Raw genomic sequence first — 18,277 nt, forward strand, 5'->3', positions numbered from 1 at the left:
GTTTGTGCTATTTAATAACATAGACAATGTTGCTAGTTCAAACAAACGATAAAATCAAATCCGATACATCATAAATCAATAATAATAATAATAATAATAATAATAATAATTTGATCTGAACTTATTTTTTCTGATCTGATATGATCTGAACTTATTTTTCCTGAACTGAACTTATTTTTTCTGATCTGAACTTATTTTTTCTGATCTGTTCTGAACTTATTTTTTCTGAAATAAGTAAAAATAAGGTGAACTAAACCGCGCCTTAGTTGATAAGCTTGATATCTTACTTCTCTATCGCTACGAAACTTCTTCCATACCCTTTTGCGATAAACCGCTCTTGTTCTCCAGACATCCTATAAAACTTGATTTTGCCCGCTTTCTCCTATTTCGTTAAATTTTACGAAACTCTAAATTCAATCAAAATCTCTCCGACTAACCGATTAACGTCTTTTCTTCCTCAAATTCTCGTCAATTTCAATCAAAATCTCTCCGATTAACCGATTAACGTCTTTTCTTTCTCAAACTCTTGCGATTTCAGGTTTGCGTCCTCTCTTTTCTTTAAAATTAGGGTTTCATACAGCTTTATCACGATTTGATTCATCTTTGTTGAAGGATTATTATTGTGTAACCTTGTTATAATTCTTATGGATATCAACAAAAATTTAGGGTTTGTTTAGCGATTTCTAATTAAGGCAGAATACTGAAATTGTGGAAATTGTAGAAAGAAGTGTTAGGCTATTTATTGCAATTGAAAATGGGATTCTTTCCCGATTTATGATTGTTTCTTGCTTAATTTTGTGTTTTATGGTGCTCTTTGCTTCTTTCACTAGCTGATGCGTCGATTATATTCCAAAATATAATTTAACTTTGAAATTCTTTGTGATTTCTTGATTTTATGCCGTCATCTGGAGTTTGGTAGTATGGAATATAATTTAACTTTGAAATTCTTTGTGATTTCTGAAGTATGGAATATAGATTTGAAAAGAGAAAAGATTGTTGAATATTTCTGTGTCCTCTTTGTGTGCTATAAACCCTAAGATTTTCCTGATTAAATGTGATGTTATTTTCCAAACCTAGTATTGATTTATATGTTCTTTTCAGATGGCTACGAAACCGCTTACAACCGAGGCTATTGCTCTAACTGAGAAAAAAATGGATATGAGTTTAGGTAATGTCTGTAGTTCATCAACAAATGACGCATCTTTGAGATGATTTCATTGGGCTATTTTAATAAAGTTGTAATTTTGTGCAGATGATATCATTAAGATGTCCAAAACAAATGTTGGCAAACCCAAGAAGCAGAGGGTTTCGGTATGGCTCGTTATTGACTAGTGCTTTTTTTTATTTGTTGTTAAATGGTAATCATTATCAGATAATTCTAGGTGAATGACATTTCCCCTTACCAAATGTGGTTTGCAGAATAAAACTAGGACACCTACTAATGAAAAACAAGCTAGAGCTTTGAAGATGCGACAATATATGGATTCAAGGTCTACTCTTAGGCAGGTTGGTGCTAATAACTTTTTCTTGGGTCTCTTGAAATCATCCCCATACCCTAAATCTTCTTGTGTGATACACTTTTTTGAATATTGCCTTCTGTTTGCTGTTATGTTCAGGGGGTTCTTGCTCAGAAAAGGTCCAATTTTCAGGGAAATAGTTTCCCTTTGGCATCTGATGCTGCTCGGAAGGCAGTGGCTGCCCCCTTTCGCAATGGAGGTTTTAATCGTAGCAAGGCCATTAACTGGAACAGACCAAGGTAAGGTTGTCTGTACCTTTTATGGGTGCCAACCATTTATAGTATTGTCTAATATTGGGACTATAATGAGGTTTCTTCAATAATTGCTTGGCAGGTAAATCATGATTCTGTTATACTTGACCCTTCCACCTGGTTCCGGTTATATAATAAGAACATTTCGCTGTGTTGCTCCAAATGCCAGAGGGTCTTGAATGGTCTCCGTTGAGTTTTAAATACACCTTATTGGTTCTTAGGCCCATGTAGCATCTCTGCACCTAAATTACTCATCTGCTAAATGCATAAGGGCCTCTGAATTGGTTAGCTTTCGCGTTTACTTATGGTCTCAAATACCTTGATAATGGTGGCAAGGTTCTGTAAAGCTAACTATTGGGATGTCCATTGGTTTGAGGTTAGGTGTTAGGGGTTGATGCTGGATCATTGTGGAAAGATACGTGGTTTTTATTCAATTTTGGAGCTGTTGAATTATCCTTTGGGGACAGGTCAAGAGTATGTGCAACAGTAATTTGCTGCTGGGGGAAATGATAGTTTATAAGGGGTTGTTCTGTTATCCTCCTGACAGAGTTATTCATTTATTTGCACCCCCTGCTTTGAGTTGTCTGATTTGCCATTTTGAGGATTCATTGGCCTTTCTTGCACTGTTAGCTTGCCTGTTTTACTTTCCCTTGTCAGTACAATTCCATATTTTACCGCTTTATGCCCAACTTCAAACCTGCTGCACAATCTAGAACCTGCCATGCTTTTGCAAAACTCAAGTTGCAACTTGATCTGTCTGTCTTGTTGCTAATTATTGATCCATCTTCTGGATCAGCTTAATATTTGCATATTGCCTCTTGGCTATGTGTAGCAGTGTAGGTCACAGCCGATATCCACCAGTTGTGACAAACTATTTCTACCGTAAATGCGTAGTACTTGTTCCTGCTTGTTACGTTGTCAGCCTTCAATTTGGGGAAATTTGAAGAATTTTGGGAAGTCTATGATGGATTATCTGGGTTGTTAATGGGTTGAGGCTCTTTTTAGCATTGCATGTGGTGTCCTAAGTTGAATGCAGTTGCTTTATCTTCACAGTAATCTGATAGTTAAGAATCTGGTTATGTTTGTGATTGGCGGTGCTGTGGCGTGCTTCATTTATGTTTAATCTCCCATTGAAGCTAGTACATTCATCAGAAAGTACATAATTGTACTAAGTAGCATTCAGTAATCCTTCGAGCTTCGTCTCAAAAGAATTTGCCTGTAGCATGCAACATCTGGAGGTGTTTGAACTCATGAAGGGCCATTGCTTCATGTTGGTTTCTTCCTTTGATTGTTTTCTCAAGTTTGCTTGCAAGTATTGGGGGTTTGGATGATTGGATCTTATCCGTACATTTACAAGTCTTAAGGGAAGTACATATCTGGAACAGCGCTATATGCAATTCTGTAGCTCGTGATTTTTGTCTTTATTTGAAATATGGTTTGTTGTATAAAATCTCTGGATAATGGATTTAGAATATGGCTGTTTTTCCTGATGGGCTACGCTGGTTATTCATCTGATATTTGGGACATTATGGCGGTAATTGCTGCCCTAGTTGAGTTCTATTAGACGATAACCTGATTTCACTTCTGTGATGTTGTCTTTTGTTGCAGAGCTGCTGGTCCGATGAGACGTCAGGGTAATGCATCAATGGGAAGCAATGTTCATAAGGTATTTGGTTCAATTTGTAGATATGGTTTATTTTGATAACCTTGGCCAAGATACAGGAAACCAACCTGAGGCCCTTGCCTGTTTCACCCATTTTTCTTTTGGAATGGTTTGCCTTCAATAAAAACTTCAACTAGTGATAACCTTCCTATGTACTCCGTAAAAACTATGTCTAGTGTCTACCTACAATAATATGTGGTGCCTCTATTATCTTTTATTTGGAAGCTTGCAATTTAGTGCAGTTGTGATAGAATGTGTTTCCCTTTGAAAGCAAGCTGAATTTAGGATGGAGGTTGGGTTCAAGTCTTGGAAGTTGAGAATATGTAATCTTTATGACTTTTTAGGGTGTATGTGTGAGAGCTTGATATGATGTTTGAACGTTGAGAATATGTAATCTTTATGACTTTTTAGGGTGTATGTGTGAGAGCTTGATATGATGTTTGAACTCTTGCAGCAACAGCAACAGCAACAGCAGCAACGGCAACAACCGCAGCAACGACAACAGCAGCAACCTTCTCAGAGAGGGGAGATGATGCCAAACCAGAAACCTAAAACATTGGATTCACTGTTTGCCAATATGAAAGAGCAGAGGTTGAGGACTTTTGCTCACACAAACAGTGGTGGTGCAGTACGTGGCGGTTTTAATCAGCCAAGGCAACCATGGCTAAGAGGTCGATTTGGCAACTACAGGAACTAAGCTGTTGATGCTGGATTTTAAATATTTTGCAAGGGTGGAATTTGCTCGTTGGTAATATGATAAAATAGTCTCAAAGGAATAGTTGGTATATGATATTGGAGCCTCAAAACTTGAGAGGTATTTGATGTTGCTTTTGCTTACTGTAGAGCAAATGTCACTTTCTATGTTAAACTTCTTCAATATCAGCTTCAATTTCAATTTGAAATCTGCCTTGTACAGCTGTTACTTTGTTTTTGCCAAAGGGGTTCAATTATGCAGTAATGCCTTTTGCTTTAAGATGTAATTCATACTTCGTATTTGGTTTAATACAAGTTGGTTTTGATCCTGTTTATTGTGTTATAGACTTGTAGTTGCGACAACAAATGCCTATGAGTAATCCCTTTATGCCTTTTCCTACCATTCCAAAGTATTCCGTATCATGTAACAGCTTGTGAGCATCTCTTAAGCATAGACAGATTCCTGGCGAAGTAAGCCAAATTGAGCAGTTTAACCCAAAACTTAATTTTTAAACATAATTAGCTATTGAGATCCATTGATCTTGAAATTTTTTTATGTTGTATAAAAATTATATGATGATACAATATATAGTATAATTAGTACATATTCGCCCGGGGCAGAAGGTGACACGTGCCACCCAAAGAGTTGCTCCGATGGGACCAATCAGTGGCTGACACGTGACATCCCCCCATCATTAGGGAAATCCCGAGGCGCCGTAAAAAACAAAGCAGCCCAATTACCTAGGTTAAATAACCTAGGATAAGGGAACTAACTCCCATGCCCTATATATATAAGGGAATTTATTACCTTGGGGGGGGGCATTCAATTCTTACATCACTCCTATTCATTACAACAATCACTCTCTATAGTGATTCACCAGATCTCGGAATCTGAGAAGATCTTCTATATTAACTTTTCCGCATTTATTACACTCCACCCGGTACTAACTTGAGCGTTGGAGGCGGAACTCCGAACAACCGGAGCTTCCGTTTGCTTGCACGTATTGGCGTCAAGGATACAATCTTGGTGACGTAACTCTTCCGCATGACATCTCAGAAAACCCCGAAATGATATTAATTATTAATTATTTTCTAAAAAGGGTATTTTAGTAAATTAAATTCTATTTGAATTTTGGAGCCAAAATGATATTTGAATTTTGGCGCCAAAAACATTTTTAAAACTTAATTAATATTTTGGATTTTGGATAAGATTAATTATTCATTTAAATATTTAATTAAAATCGAAAAATATACTCCCTCTGGTCCTGAAAGTTCGACACACTTTGCATTTGCATAGTCTCCAATGAGTATCTTTGACCATTAATAAATTCGGCTATGTATAAGTACATTTTTTTAAAAGTTGATATTTTAAAATTTTATCATAAGGGGAATCTATAGTAAGTGAGTCGAACTTTCAGAAAAGGAGGTAGTATATATTTTTGGATATTTTAATTAACAAAAATAAAATAAAATTATATTTCCTATTTATAAATTAAAGGGCCGAAATTCCTAAATTAATTAATAAGATTTTCGGATTTTCTAAGTGTAGAAAATCTGATTTTTCTTAATTAATTAAGTTAGTTTTAAGTTAATATTTTCTAATTAATTATTTTCTACAAAAGATATTATTTACACAATCATTTTTAATCCTTAAAAATCTAGCAAATATTTCCCTAAAATTAGTAGTGGAGGTTCGAAAATATGAGCATGGATATGCTCAATATTTTCGGCCACCCTAATTTTGGGTTAATTATTTTTTTAGTTATCTTAATTATCTTCTTTAAATTTCCTTATTTCCTTAATTCCTACTTTCCATCTCACAAAGATTTGATCATACAATTTATTTGCCTTAAATCCTTATTGATTATTGTCCAAGCAAGCTCACTTGCCATCTTCCATTTCATGATCAAGCTACTTACCTTACTTCTTTATTTCTTAATCACCCTAAACTAAACCTTCCTTAATTCTTAAACTCTCTTTTCCAAGTAATTTCGTAAACTACAGTTACCATAATTCTTCCTACAAAAATCTTTCCTTAATTCTTTCATTCATGAGCCTATAAATACCACCTCATACCTCTCATATTCTTCACACCAAAACCCAATTCTCTTCTTCTCCCTTATTTTTCTTCTCCCTAAACCTTTTTCTACTTTTCTTCTCCTCATTTGTAAAAGAAAATCAACCCGTACATATTTGGAGCCAATTTTCGAGCAATTCTGATCAGTTTTAGGGTTTTGCTATTTCACATAAAACTATTCCACTCAAAAACTCCTTGAGGTTAGGTTCAAGAATCACCCAATTCTGAGTTATATTGAAGAAATTATAGCCTCTACAAGTTCTGCCTTTTCTTTCCAATAGTGAATTCAATTCTCTTTAACCCTATTCCTTTTTTTTTTTATTCATGGTAAGTTTTCTAAAATATAAATACCTATTTCAAAGCTATACTTTGATATTAAAGTATTATTTTAAAAAGAGTTTTATAGTCCATGCACATTAGATTTTGGTTTATGTCTAAAGATGTTGTGATAATCTTATGGTTATGTTAATTGCAAGGTGTATTCGTGATTGAACTTTGAAAGTGCGAAGTGTTGACTGAGATTCGGAATCAAGGTACGTTTAGGTGGCTATATACCTTTGAAAGTGATTGGTTTGGATATAATGTTTTATATGATTTTATTGGTGATTGAATTAAATTGATTTGAATTATGATTTATGAAATAAAGTATGTTTGGAGGTATTGATTTTAATATAGATTTTATATTTGAAGGATTGATTTCAATATCATGTTTTGAATGGTTTGAAACTTTGAATTACTTATCATGTTTAAATAAAGGAATTGATTTGAAAAGCTTGTTGAATTAAATAAAAGGTTTTGATCTTAAAAGGAAGAGTTATTGATTTTTGAATAGTTATTAATATGAGATTTAATTCTCAAGTATTTATTAAAGGATGATTTTAAAAGTATGTTGAATTAAATATAAAGAAATTTTGAATTATTTTATTATAAAGGTTGATATTATTCAACGGAGGAAATTTATGAGGATTTATTGAACTATTTATTAAAGCTTTACAAGCATGATTATATTAATCCCACTATGCAGATTTGGCTGATAAGATTTTGGACTTTGTATGACCGGGTCTTTCCTCAAGGATATCCTTTCAATATAAAGATACTAACTTGAGGGGTGTGCACATTTAGGAGAGAATTGAGTTTTTAAAAAGAGGAATTGATTTTATAAATCATTACTATTGAATTATTAGAATTGGTTTTGAATTATGAGTTTGGAATTATTAGGATTGGTTTTGAATTATGAGTTTGGAATTGGTTTTGAATTATGATTTGGAATTATTGGAATTGATTTTAAAAGCATGTTTGATAATAAATTGAGTTTACTTATCTTGCACTTATCGTACTTAGCATATTTTACTAATTCGTATTTCCTATTTGTTTTGGTTCGCCTTGTTTACCTTAATGGTAAGTAGTGTTGACTATTTTCAGATGGAGTCATGAATGAACATATGGGAGTCCTGAGATTTGCTTTGCTTTGCTTCACCTAGTTTAGGAATGTTGGTTTTGTCTTTATTTTGAGTACTCATAACAATGTTACTATTTTTAGAAGTATTAATAAAATAAAGTTGAGTTTTCCGCTGCAAGTTTTGTTATTGAGTTAAGTATTTTGAGTAGTCTTGCATAATCACGCGGCTGTAATACGCTTAAGTCTATTTCAACGGTATAATTATATGTATTATACTAATATTTCCATAGGGGAAGATTTGGGGGTGTTACAGTTATTAAAATCAAGACTTGTCAAATTGTAAAGAGCTTAAGTTTGAGATTAAATTTCAAGAAGTACTTCGTATATCTTGTTCATTATAAAGGAAAAGTTAATGCAATTTAAACAAAAGAAAAAAATGGTAAAAATAATCTCAACTTTTGTCCGTTCACTCAAAAATTCCCAATTATAGATTATTTTTTAAATAATCTGAATTTTGGGGTCATTCGCATAAAATGGTTACAACCGATCACCCAGTCATTATAACATGTAATGGGACACATGTCACCATGTGATTGGTTGAAAAATTAAAAAAATAAAAATAAAAACTTAAAAAAAATTTAGAAAAATAATAATATTAAAAAAGGAAAAATTGTCCGGAATAATCCCACATTTGGGGCGTCCGCTAAAAATAATCCCACATTTGGGTTATTTTTAAATAATCTGACCTTTATACCCAATCCGCTCAAAATGGTCCCGAGTGACCAATAACCGGTTGAAGAGGTATTTTTTTTTTATTAAGTTTAATTTACACGTGTCATAACTTTATTTATCCAAAATTAAAAAAAAAATAATAAAAAAAAGAAGTAAAATCAAATAAAAAAAACCACCACCCAAACCCAGACCCCAGAACCACCACCCTACCCAGACCCGAAACCACCACCACCCAAAGACCACCGCGCCGACCGGGATCCCACCCCAGCCAACCCAACCCCAAAACCCCCTTCGAAAAATAAAAAACCTACCAAACCAGACCCCAGGAAACGGGTAGGGGAGGTCGAGGGAGGACGACACGGTCGGAATGGGGGACAGGGAAGGTCGACGCGACCGGAAAAGGGACAGGGGACGGGGAGGAAGTTGGGATTGGGACGAGAAAGGAATATTCGAGGGTTGGGGGATGGTTTAAGGACTGCCAGTGTTTCCATTTTCGTGGGGGGGGATTGGTGGTTCAGGGGAGGGGAAAGGGTTGGTCGCGCGTTGGAGCAGTGGCTGGGGTTGGGGGCTGGCTGGCCAGAGTCGCGTGGCAGGGATGACGGTGGCTTGGGCGATGGGTGTTTTTTTAATATTATTTATTTTTTTTCTTTAAACAAAAAATTTAACTTTTTTTAATTATTACCAAACCTTGGGATGTCAGTGGGGCGGGTCAAAAAAGGAGACCTGCCCCACTAAGGCAGGGATGGATCCCGGTTTGGTGGGTGGTGAGGCAGGGTTGGGGATGAAACCATATATGGGTGATGGGGCAAGGATGGATTTTAGGTTTTACCCGCCCCATCCCCGCCCTGACCCACTTCAATCCCGCCCCATCCCCACCCCATACCCACATCTAGGGATGGGCAAAAATTCCGAGTACCCGCAATTGGAATCGGAACCGGCGGTTTCGGAATCAGAATTCGATCCGGTGGTTCCAATTCTGGGTAATAAATTAAGGACTCGGTTGCAACCGGTTCCAATTTCAATTCTCAATTTTTTAGAACCGAACCGGTTAGGTACCCGGTTACCTAACATATATTTGACTAAATATATTTTAAAAAACAAAATATGTTAAATGTATCTAGTTAATAAAATTAAATAAAAAATATTAATGTCTAACATAAATAAAATAGCTTAATGCATATAAAAATATAAGTATTAAACGCTAAAAATTAAAATAAACCAAAAAATATTATGAATTGTATTATATTTTAATAAGTATGTATATAAGTGAGTACCCAGAACCGGAAGCAGTACTCGGTGGAACCAATTCCAATTCCTAAATTTTAGGACCCGGTTGTACCGGTTCCGAATTTTAGGACCCAGTCCCAACCAGTTCCGGGTCTGAATCCTAAAATTTTGACTGGTTTGCTCACCCCTACCCACATCTCTATATTTTTTTTTAAAAGAAAAATTGTATACTTTTATATTATTTTATATTTATATTAAAAAAATTATGTAAAATAATTAAATAAAGTAGTAAATAATTAAATGTAATATGTTGTAATAAATTTAATATTAACAATGATTTTTTTTTTCTTTTATTGCAATCTTTGTTAGTATATTACGTAGTATTGTTGTATTTGGGAGGCTGGAATTAGGCGGGTCTTGGGTGGAGATTAAGTGGGGGTGGATATTCAAGGGGGGTGGGCGCGGGGATGGTTTTGAAATTGTACCCGTTGAAGCTGGAATGGGGATGAATTTCGGACCCACCACGGGAATGGGGATGAGAATGTTAAGCGGGGATGGGGATGGAAAATCCAACATCCAATTTACCCCGCCCCGTTGACATCCCTAACCAAACCTCACCCCAAAACCACCATCCCCTACCCTAAAATCCCATAAAAAACCCTACCCCCACCATATTAACCCCCCACCCCAAAACTTTAAATATAAGGTTTTATGTTTAATGCGTTGCTATGATTAACATATTGGTTAGAGCAATTAAACTTTTAGTTTCGAGCCAAGATGCCCGTGATTTGGGGGGTTCCGGCCTAGTTTCAACATTATTTCTACTTTTATGTTTTAAATGCGTAATATAATTGGTGTGTTGAATTACTGAATTAGACTCCAACAAAATGTAAATTATATGAATTTCTACCTTGAAAATCGTGCACGCGTTTTGTGCGCTTCCGAGCGCGCTCTCTCTCTCTCTCTTTTTTTTTTTTTTTTTTTTTTTTTTTTTTTTTTTGTTTTGACGCACTTCCGAGCTTCTGAACTTGTTATTATAATTGCCAGCTTAATTATTTCAACGAGTCACTAAGAGCACTCCCAGCAGTGAGTGAAAAAACCCTCACGAGAGAAACTTGAGGTGTTAAAAAAAAACCGTACTCTACAACAATGAGGATAATTCCTCTCATCCTTGAGGAGAATGAAAAACGCTCATAACTTGAGGGGATTTAAGAATGAATAGTGATTGTGTGGGGCCCACGAGCTGCTGACGCCACTTGCTTCAATTTGCTGAGAAAAGAACCAAAACGACGTGTTTTGGTGCTGCATGCATCAAAAACAACGCCGTTTGGTTTCGTTGCCAGCAAAAAAAATTTAAAATGCATGGGTACTGGCGCGCATCAGAGCAACGAATGAGGAGGCGACACGCGTCAGTCCCATGTAATTGAGCCAATCAGATTTTTCTCTTTTTCCCAACGGTTATATTCAAAAAAAACGGTAATATTGCCGTTAAAAATATAAAAATAAAAAATAAAAAATTCACCAACGGCCATAAAATTTTTTTCTCTATAAATAGACATGCATTTTGATATATTTTGATATACTTTCAAAAACACCAAAAATCTCCTATATTCACTAATTTCCTAATCCTCACTTCTTATTATTATAATTATTATTTACGTTTTTCTGAAAAAAAAAATATTATTATTATTATTATTATTATTATTGTTATTATCATTATTATTATTATAATTATCATTAATATTATTGCTGTTGTAGCTGTTTTTATTTTTTGAAAATATAATTTAGTTTTTGTTCTTTTAGTAATTGTTGATTTTTTTACTAATTATTGTTTAAAGCTTTATTTATTTTTTCCAAAAATAAAAAGCTTTATTACTTTTCTACTCTATTAACTTATGGATCCTAATAACCCTAATTTTTCTAATCATTTCTCTGATTTGGGTGATGATTTTGTCACTAATCCTCGATTTCAGCTTTTCCTACAAAGGCTTGGAAACAATTCTTTGCAAAATTCAACACAACAAACACCTCATCAAACTCCTTTCCAAAACACTACCTATGAACCACATTCACCTCTTGTTTATCAAGGCACTGATTCTCAATTAGATGATGAAATGGAAGAAAATGTTCCAGACACTCCTCAATACTCTCCACCTCCTTCAAGAGTGTCTGTGAATCAAAACCAACCACTAACAAAAGGAAGTCGAATGTGGTCTGTTGCGGAGGATGAAGCTCTAATTGGTTTGTATCTTCAATTCAGTGAGGATGCAATTGTTGGTACAAGCCAAAAAGCAGCTGCGCTATGGCGAAAAATATCTGCAGCATATGATCAAGCACAGGTTGAGAGACCCCACATCCTGCCGCCAAGACCTTTGAGGAGTTTGGAAAGCCGTTGGAGAAGGATGGCAACTGATTTAATACAATGGAGTAGTTGCTATGACGAAGCTGGTAGGGCAACTGAAAGTGGTTACAACGAAGTAGACCGAATTGCAATTCAGAGTGCAACGACACATCAATTTTATTGCAGAGATTGCATTGAAGTGTCATATGGACTATATATACATGCATGACACATCAATTTCATTGCAGAGATTGCAATGATACATGAATTTCAATTCAGAGTTACTCACATGCAAAATCAGAGCAACTCACATGCATTGATAGTCACTTGGACTATATAAATAAATACAAATATAAAACAAAAAAAATAAAAATTTACAAAAATAATTAATAAATTATTAAAAAATATTACATTACAATTAAAATGTAATGAAAAAAAAAATTACATATTTTTAATTGTATTGGAAAGTTAAATATGTGTATTTATGGTGGGGTATAGTAAATAGTGGAGGATAAAGTGATGAAGAGTTTTTTTTTTTTTTAGAGCATTGGTGTAGAAAAAAAACCTCTCATGAGAGGAATTGGATGGGAAGAGAGAGAAAGTGGGTAGAGAGAGATTGAGGGGTTTGTTTTCTCCTCATTGCTGATAATGGTCTAATCATTAGTCTGCGAATACATAATAAAGCTTTTTCCTTTACAGATTATTACTTGTACCTCCATTTTATTCCTCAACAAATAAAAGTCATTTGCTGCAAATGAGCTTCATTAATTAATAATTGTGTTGCACGTGTCCAATTATTTGAAAAATTTGTCAATTGCAGCAATTTAAAGTATGTATTTTGCAAATTGCAGTCATTTAAAGTACTAATTAATAACTTGTTAATTGCCACATAATCAATTTTTTCCTCGATTTGCGTGTCGAATATTGTTCCGTTAAGGTTTTAGGGGGTCATTTGAGCCCTTAAGGGTAGGGGTGTTAAAAACTTGGTCCGAACCGAAAAAATGGACCGAACCGACCTCGAACAGGGCCAGACCAAATTAAACGGTCTCTGGGTTGAGAAATTAATTTTCCTGGTCTTCGGTACGGTCTCCGAGTTGAGAAATTAATTGTTCTAGTCTTCGATCTGTTTCGGTCCAAAACCCTAGCTATAAAAACCGATCTTGGACCGGAACAAATTTTTTACTTAAAATTATGCATAAAACCTTAAATAATGATTGAGATTATCCTTAATAAACTTAGAAAACTTTAATTGTATGAGCTTTTTAGTACTAAACATACATAAAAAGACGTTAAATATTATTTTCCCTTTATTCTTTTTCGAATTTTCCATAAAATTATTGAAAATTTAAACTTTTTTTTTAATAAATTATAATATCTGTCTAAAGTTGTCCAGTCCGGATTTTAGACTGATTTGTTCGACCCGTTCTGAGTTCGGTCCCTGCTTAATCGCTCTAGTTTCAGTTTTTGAAATTCAAATTTTCGGTCTTCGATCCGGTCCGGTCTTGGACCGATGAATAACCCTACTTAAGGGTCCAAATTGAGTTCAGAATTAGTAAAAAATTAACGTAAGTGTCTCACTTTATATATTAAAAATAACGTAAACGCAAAACGACTCCTAAAACGAGGCAGTTAAGTTAAATTTTTGCCAATTTCGAACTCAAACTGAAATCTTAAGGACTAAATGACCCCTAAATCTTAATAGGACATTTTTTGGCATGCAAATCGAGGAAAAATTTAGATTAGATGGCAATTAACAAATTATTAATACTTTTGGACTGTAATTTGCAATTTTTTTTAAATGACTGCAATTCACAAATTTTCCCAATTATTTTACTACAAATTTAATAAGATGTATAATAAATTCCACCCAAGTACCCAACATTGATACATTAACAATGAGTTGAAAAGTCAAAAGATAAGATTTCCCACCATAAAATAGGTAAAAATTATTATAACTGCATGACTTACGATTTGCATTCGTAATGATCAAAAGAGAGACAAATATGACAATAGAAAAATGAGTAATTGATGCCAATGTTATCGATTGAATAGAGGATGAATGGTTTTAGTGAGTACGAAGTACATCATAAGTTCGCTAAAATTGAATTTATAGACACATAATGTTTGTAATCTTGTAAGGTTAAGCTTATTTTAACTAGCTTTTTGTGAGATTAATTTGCAAAAGTTAAAGGAGAATCGTAAAATAAAATAGTGAATGGATATTTCTTTGTAAGACTTACAGCTGGGGGTGCTAATCGAGCGAGTCGATCACGAGCTGAGGGGGGCTCGACTCGAGTCGAAAACTTTTTACATATGCTCAACTCGTGCTCGCTAAAGTTTCGAGCCAATAAAACCTGCTCAACTCGTGCTTGTTAAAGTTTCGAGTTGAGTCAAATAGCTCACGATCTGCTCGTTAAGTTTTGGATCCTTCTATAATTATATGCCTTTATTTTTTTGTGTACTTTATATTTGTTTTGGGTAAAAGTACCCAAGGCCACGTGCCCAATAAAATGGTGATACGTGTCACCTTAAGGGAGGTTCAAAATGAACCAATCCTCTACTAACATGTGGCATCCCCAATCATTGGAAAAAAGGCAGCCCTCAAGGCCCAATTCCCGGGGTATCCCAACATTCCTAGGTTTTCGTAACCTAAGATGGCGACACGCATCCCAACCCCATAAATAGAGAGATATTCCCTCATGGGAAAGGCATTCAGAGATATACACAAAACAGTCACTGAAAACAGAGCAATCATTAATTGCAAATATTTACCTCTCACCTCAGAGAATACCCTCGATCTCGGAATCCGAGAAGATACTTTACTTTTCACAATTTTTACATCATCCGAACACATTCTAACTTGATCATCGAAAGCGGAACTCCACCCCACCGAAGTCTCCGTTGTTTTGCAGGTACAGGCACCCAGAATCCAGTCTTGGAATTGTAACTCTCCCGAGGGACACAGAAAATCCGGAAACATTTGGCGCCGTCTGTGGGGAGAGTACTTCTAAGATGGCTTCACAAGAACCTGTATCGCCTCTAAATAAGAGACGGCCCACGACCGACTTTGAGGTCTATACAGACCAAGATAGTGGTGACGACTTCGATGTCGAAACCTATGTGGCCCCAAATAGGTCACTCAGAACTAGGCGCACCCGTCCCATGGAAACAAGGGAACGAGGCAAATATCAAGCTGGTCCAAGTGAGACAATCGGACAACCGTTTGGACAACCCCAAGCGGCAAAAGGCGCAGTCCCAGTTACTAGAGACGAAATCATGAAATTCAAGACAAGTTTCAAAGGGGAAATCAAGGACTTGATCAACAAGAAGACGGCTGGCTCCAGTAGGGGTAAGTCGGCCAAGAAGAAAAATCCAGTAAAGGAACGTGTGCCTTCTCCGCATCCCAAACTAAAAGATGAGAACCGGCCCTTGATTGATCTGTCTAAAATCCGATTCCCTGAAACAGGGAAGAGGAAGGTCATCCGGCATGTTCAGCCGGATGGATCAAAGAAGACTTATTCTGATGCCCGGATGTTAATCCAGCAGAAGAAAAGTCAACAATTGTCTGAGTTGGATTCAACGTCGACTTACCCAAATAGCTTTCAGAATACCTCAATGAGGTATTCGCAATCAAACCGAGAGAGTTAGTTAGGCGGCTTGTCTGTTCACACCGGCCCTCAGATAATCCATTTGACTCCGTATGTGCCTCAGCAACCATACATGTCGTATGGTCAACCATATATGCAGTCGGCTCCCTTTGGGAGTCAGGTGGCGCAGAATGTCCAACCTTTGGACTGACAGCTTCGTCTGCTCAAACTTTGGGAACAACCTTCTACGTTCTCCAAGGAGACAAATGAGGGGGCACAACCGGCCACGGTCAAGAATGTGTTGGTGGGTACTTATGATGGTATCACTAACCCTGAAGATCACCTGATGGCCTACACCAACCTCATGTATTTACAGGGATTGGATGATGCCACCTGGTGCCAATGCTTCCCAGCTACATTGAAGGGCATTGCTCAACAATGGTTTGGCAACCTGCCAGCCGGCGGCATCAATAGCTTCAAGATGCTTGCGTACTTGTTTGCTTCTAACTTCTCTATGAACATCCCTGCTTAGAAAACAAGTCTTGACTTGGGTTCCATACAGCAGGGAGATAGAGAAGGGCTAAGGTCCTATGTCAGGCGGTTCAATCTAATGAGAATTCAGATTCAAGGGCTGTCTGACGAAGTGGCTTACACAGAATTCAGGTCTGAAGGACGGGTCGACCTTTAAGTTCGATCTCGTCAGAAAGAGGATTGCTACCCTCCAAGAAGCTCTGATGGAGGAGGAAGCCTATATACAGGCAATTGAACTCTGTGCCGTCAGCAAGCAGTCGGACCCTTAGAAGTCTGACAAAAAAGAGAGTCGGCCTGCTCAGCCGGCCAAAAAAGAAGAGTGCAAGAAGAGAAAAGAAGTCTGGGTGGCAGATGACTTTGAACAGCCGTCCCAGAAAAAAGAAGAAAGAAAAAGAGTTTAAACCGTACGTTCCCAAGTACGAGTTTAACAAAGACTGCTTCTCCATCCTCATGGAGATTAAAGACCGGGTGATAATTGAGAAACCGGCTGCAATAAAAAGTTCCGTAAAAAATTGGAACAAGAACAAATACTGTCATTTCCATGAGGACATAGGCCATGACACCAATAACTGTTATAGCCTCAAACGGTTGTTGGACCGTCTGGCTGATAAAGGGGTGATTAAGTCCTACATTATGAAGTCCAAGGTAACCCTAAAAACTAACAATGGACAACCATCCAAAAAGGCAGCCCAGCTTGCTATTAGTTCAGACACTGATGAAGAGCCGATCTATACAATAGCAGACGGCTTTGCTGAAGGGGGTCCAACCATCCGGGGCACCTAGGACTATATCAGGCGGCTAGATGTCAACTCAGTTGATGAGGACCATGCGTCAAAAGACACCTTTCTTGAGGTCATTATTACTTAGAAGGACAGGGGCAAAGTCAGGCGGTCGCGTGATGACCCCATAGTCATTGAATGCAAGGTGGCCAATCAAAGGGTAGGCCGGATCCTTATCGACACTAGCAGCTCGTCTGACCTTTTCAGCTACAAGTGCTTGGCAAAGTTCAAGTACAAGCCTAACAGTATGCACAAAGTTTCTCACCCCTTAGTTGGTTTTGGAGGTGGAGTAGTGCATCCAGTGAGGAGAATTGACCTACCCATCCGGCAATGGCAATCACTGACCGGGGAACGGTTAAATGAATTCTGTCCCCAGCCGGCTGGAGAACATATTGATAGCGTTCTGGATGACACACGTCCGGATAAAACTTTTAAGGTTGGGACAGTTGCTTTTGCAAAGTTGGGTGCAAACTTGCACAACCTTCTGAAGAATTCAAAGAAATTTTTTCCTTTGAAGTTGAAGAGATGTCAGGCGTCAGCCCGGATCTAGCTGTTCATAAATTTGCCGTGGATCCCAAAAAGAAGCCGGTTAGGCAAAAGAAAAGGAACCACGGTGAAGAAAGAAGTCAAGCGACAGCTGCCGAAGTAAAGAAGCTGTTGGATGTTGGGTTCATTCGGCAATGTTACTTCTCGGATTGGGTTGCAAATGTTGATCTTGTAAAAAAGCCGAATGGCACGTGGCGGATGTGTGTTGACTACACAGATCTGAACAAGGCATGTCCGAAAGATAGTTATCCCCTTACAAAGATCGACAATTTGGTCGACTCTACAGTTGGTCATGCTTTTGTAAGCTTTATGGACGCCTACTCAGGCTTTCATCAGATACCCTTGTGGAATATGATCAGGGGTTATTCTGTTATATTGTGATGCCGTTTGGGTTGAAAAATGCGCCTGCTACTTTCCAACGTATGATTAATATGTTCTTCATTAATCAAATTGAGAGGAATGTAGAGGCGTACATTGATGACATGATAGTCAAATCCAAGCTACAGACGGATCACCTTGCTAACCTCCGCGAAAGCTTCACCACCCTTAGGCGGCATAAGGTCATGCTCAATCCCAAGAAGTGTGTCTTTGGTGTTGAGTCTGGGAAGTTTCTCGGATATCTAATTGATCAAAGAGCGATAGAGGCCAATCCAAAGAAGATACAGGTAGTCATTGACATGAAGTCACCACGCACTGTCAAGGAAGTTCAAAAAATAACCGGTTGTCTGGCGGCATTGGGGAGATTCCTCAGCCGGTCAGGTGACAAGTGCCTCTATTTCTTCCAAGCAATAAAAAAGAAGACTAGATTTGAATGGGGGGAGGATGCTGAGGCGGCATTTCAAAAGTTGAAAAAACACTTGCATTCATTGCCAAGGCTTGTTAGCTCTCTGCCTCAGGAGGTTCTTTACATGTACTTAGCCGTCTCAGATCACGC

General features: G+C 36.9%; 1 protein-coding gene across 2 annotated transcripts; it reads left to right on the forward strand.

Moving 5' to 3' along the window:
- The first annotated feature begins 300 nt into the window (after nt 1–300).
- On the forward strand, nt 301–4,454 carry LOC110719689 (mediator of RNA polymerase II transcription subunit 15a-like). 2 transcript variants are annotated; one of them, XM_021898666.1, is made up of 7 exons: nt 301–538; nt 1,102–1,168; nt 1,253–1,311; nt 1,420–1,506; nt 1,617–1,756; nt 3,377–3,434; nt 3,886–4,454. In XM_021898666.1, the coding sequence occupies exons 2-7, from the start codon at nt 1,102–1,104 to the stop codon at nt 4,126–4,128; spliced, it is 654 nt and encodes a 217-aa protein (XP_021754358.1). In that variant the 5' UTR covers nt 301–538; the 3' UTR covers nt 4,129–4,454. The 2 variants fall into 2 exon arrangements, with proteins under 2 accessions (XP_021754358.1, XP_021754359.1); XM_021898667.1 differs by having other exon boundaries at nt 3,925–4,454.
- The last annotated feature ends 13,823 nt before the right edge of the window (nt 4,455–18,277 follow it).

The sequence above is a fragment of the Chenopodium quinoa genome, unplaced genomic scaffold (genome assembly GCF_001683475.1).
Source record: "Chenopodium quinoa cultivar QQ74 unplaced genomic scaffold, ASM168347v1, whole genome shotgun sequence".
Taxonomy (NCBI): domain Eukaryota; kingdom Viridiplantae; phylum Streptophyta; class Magnoliopsida; order Caryophyllales; family Amaranthaceae; genus Chenopodium; species Chenopodium quinoa.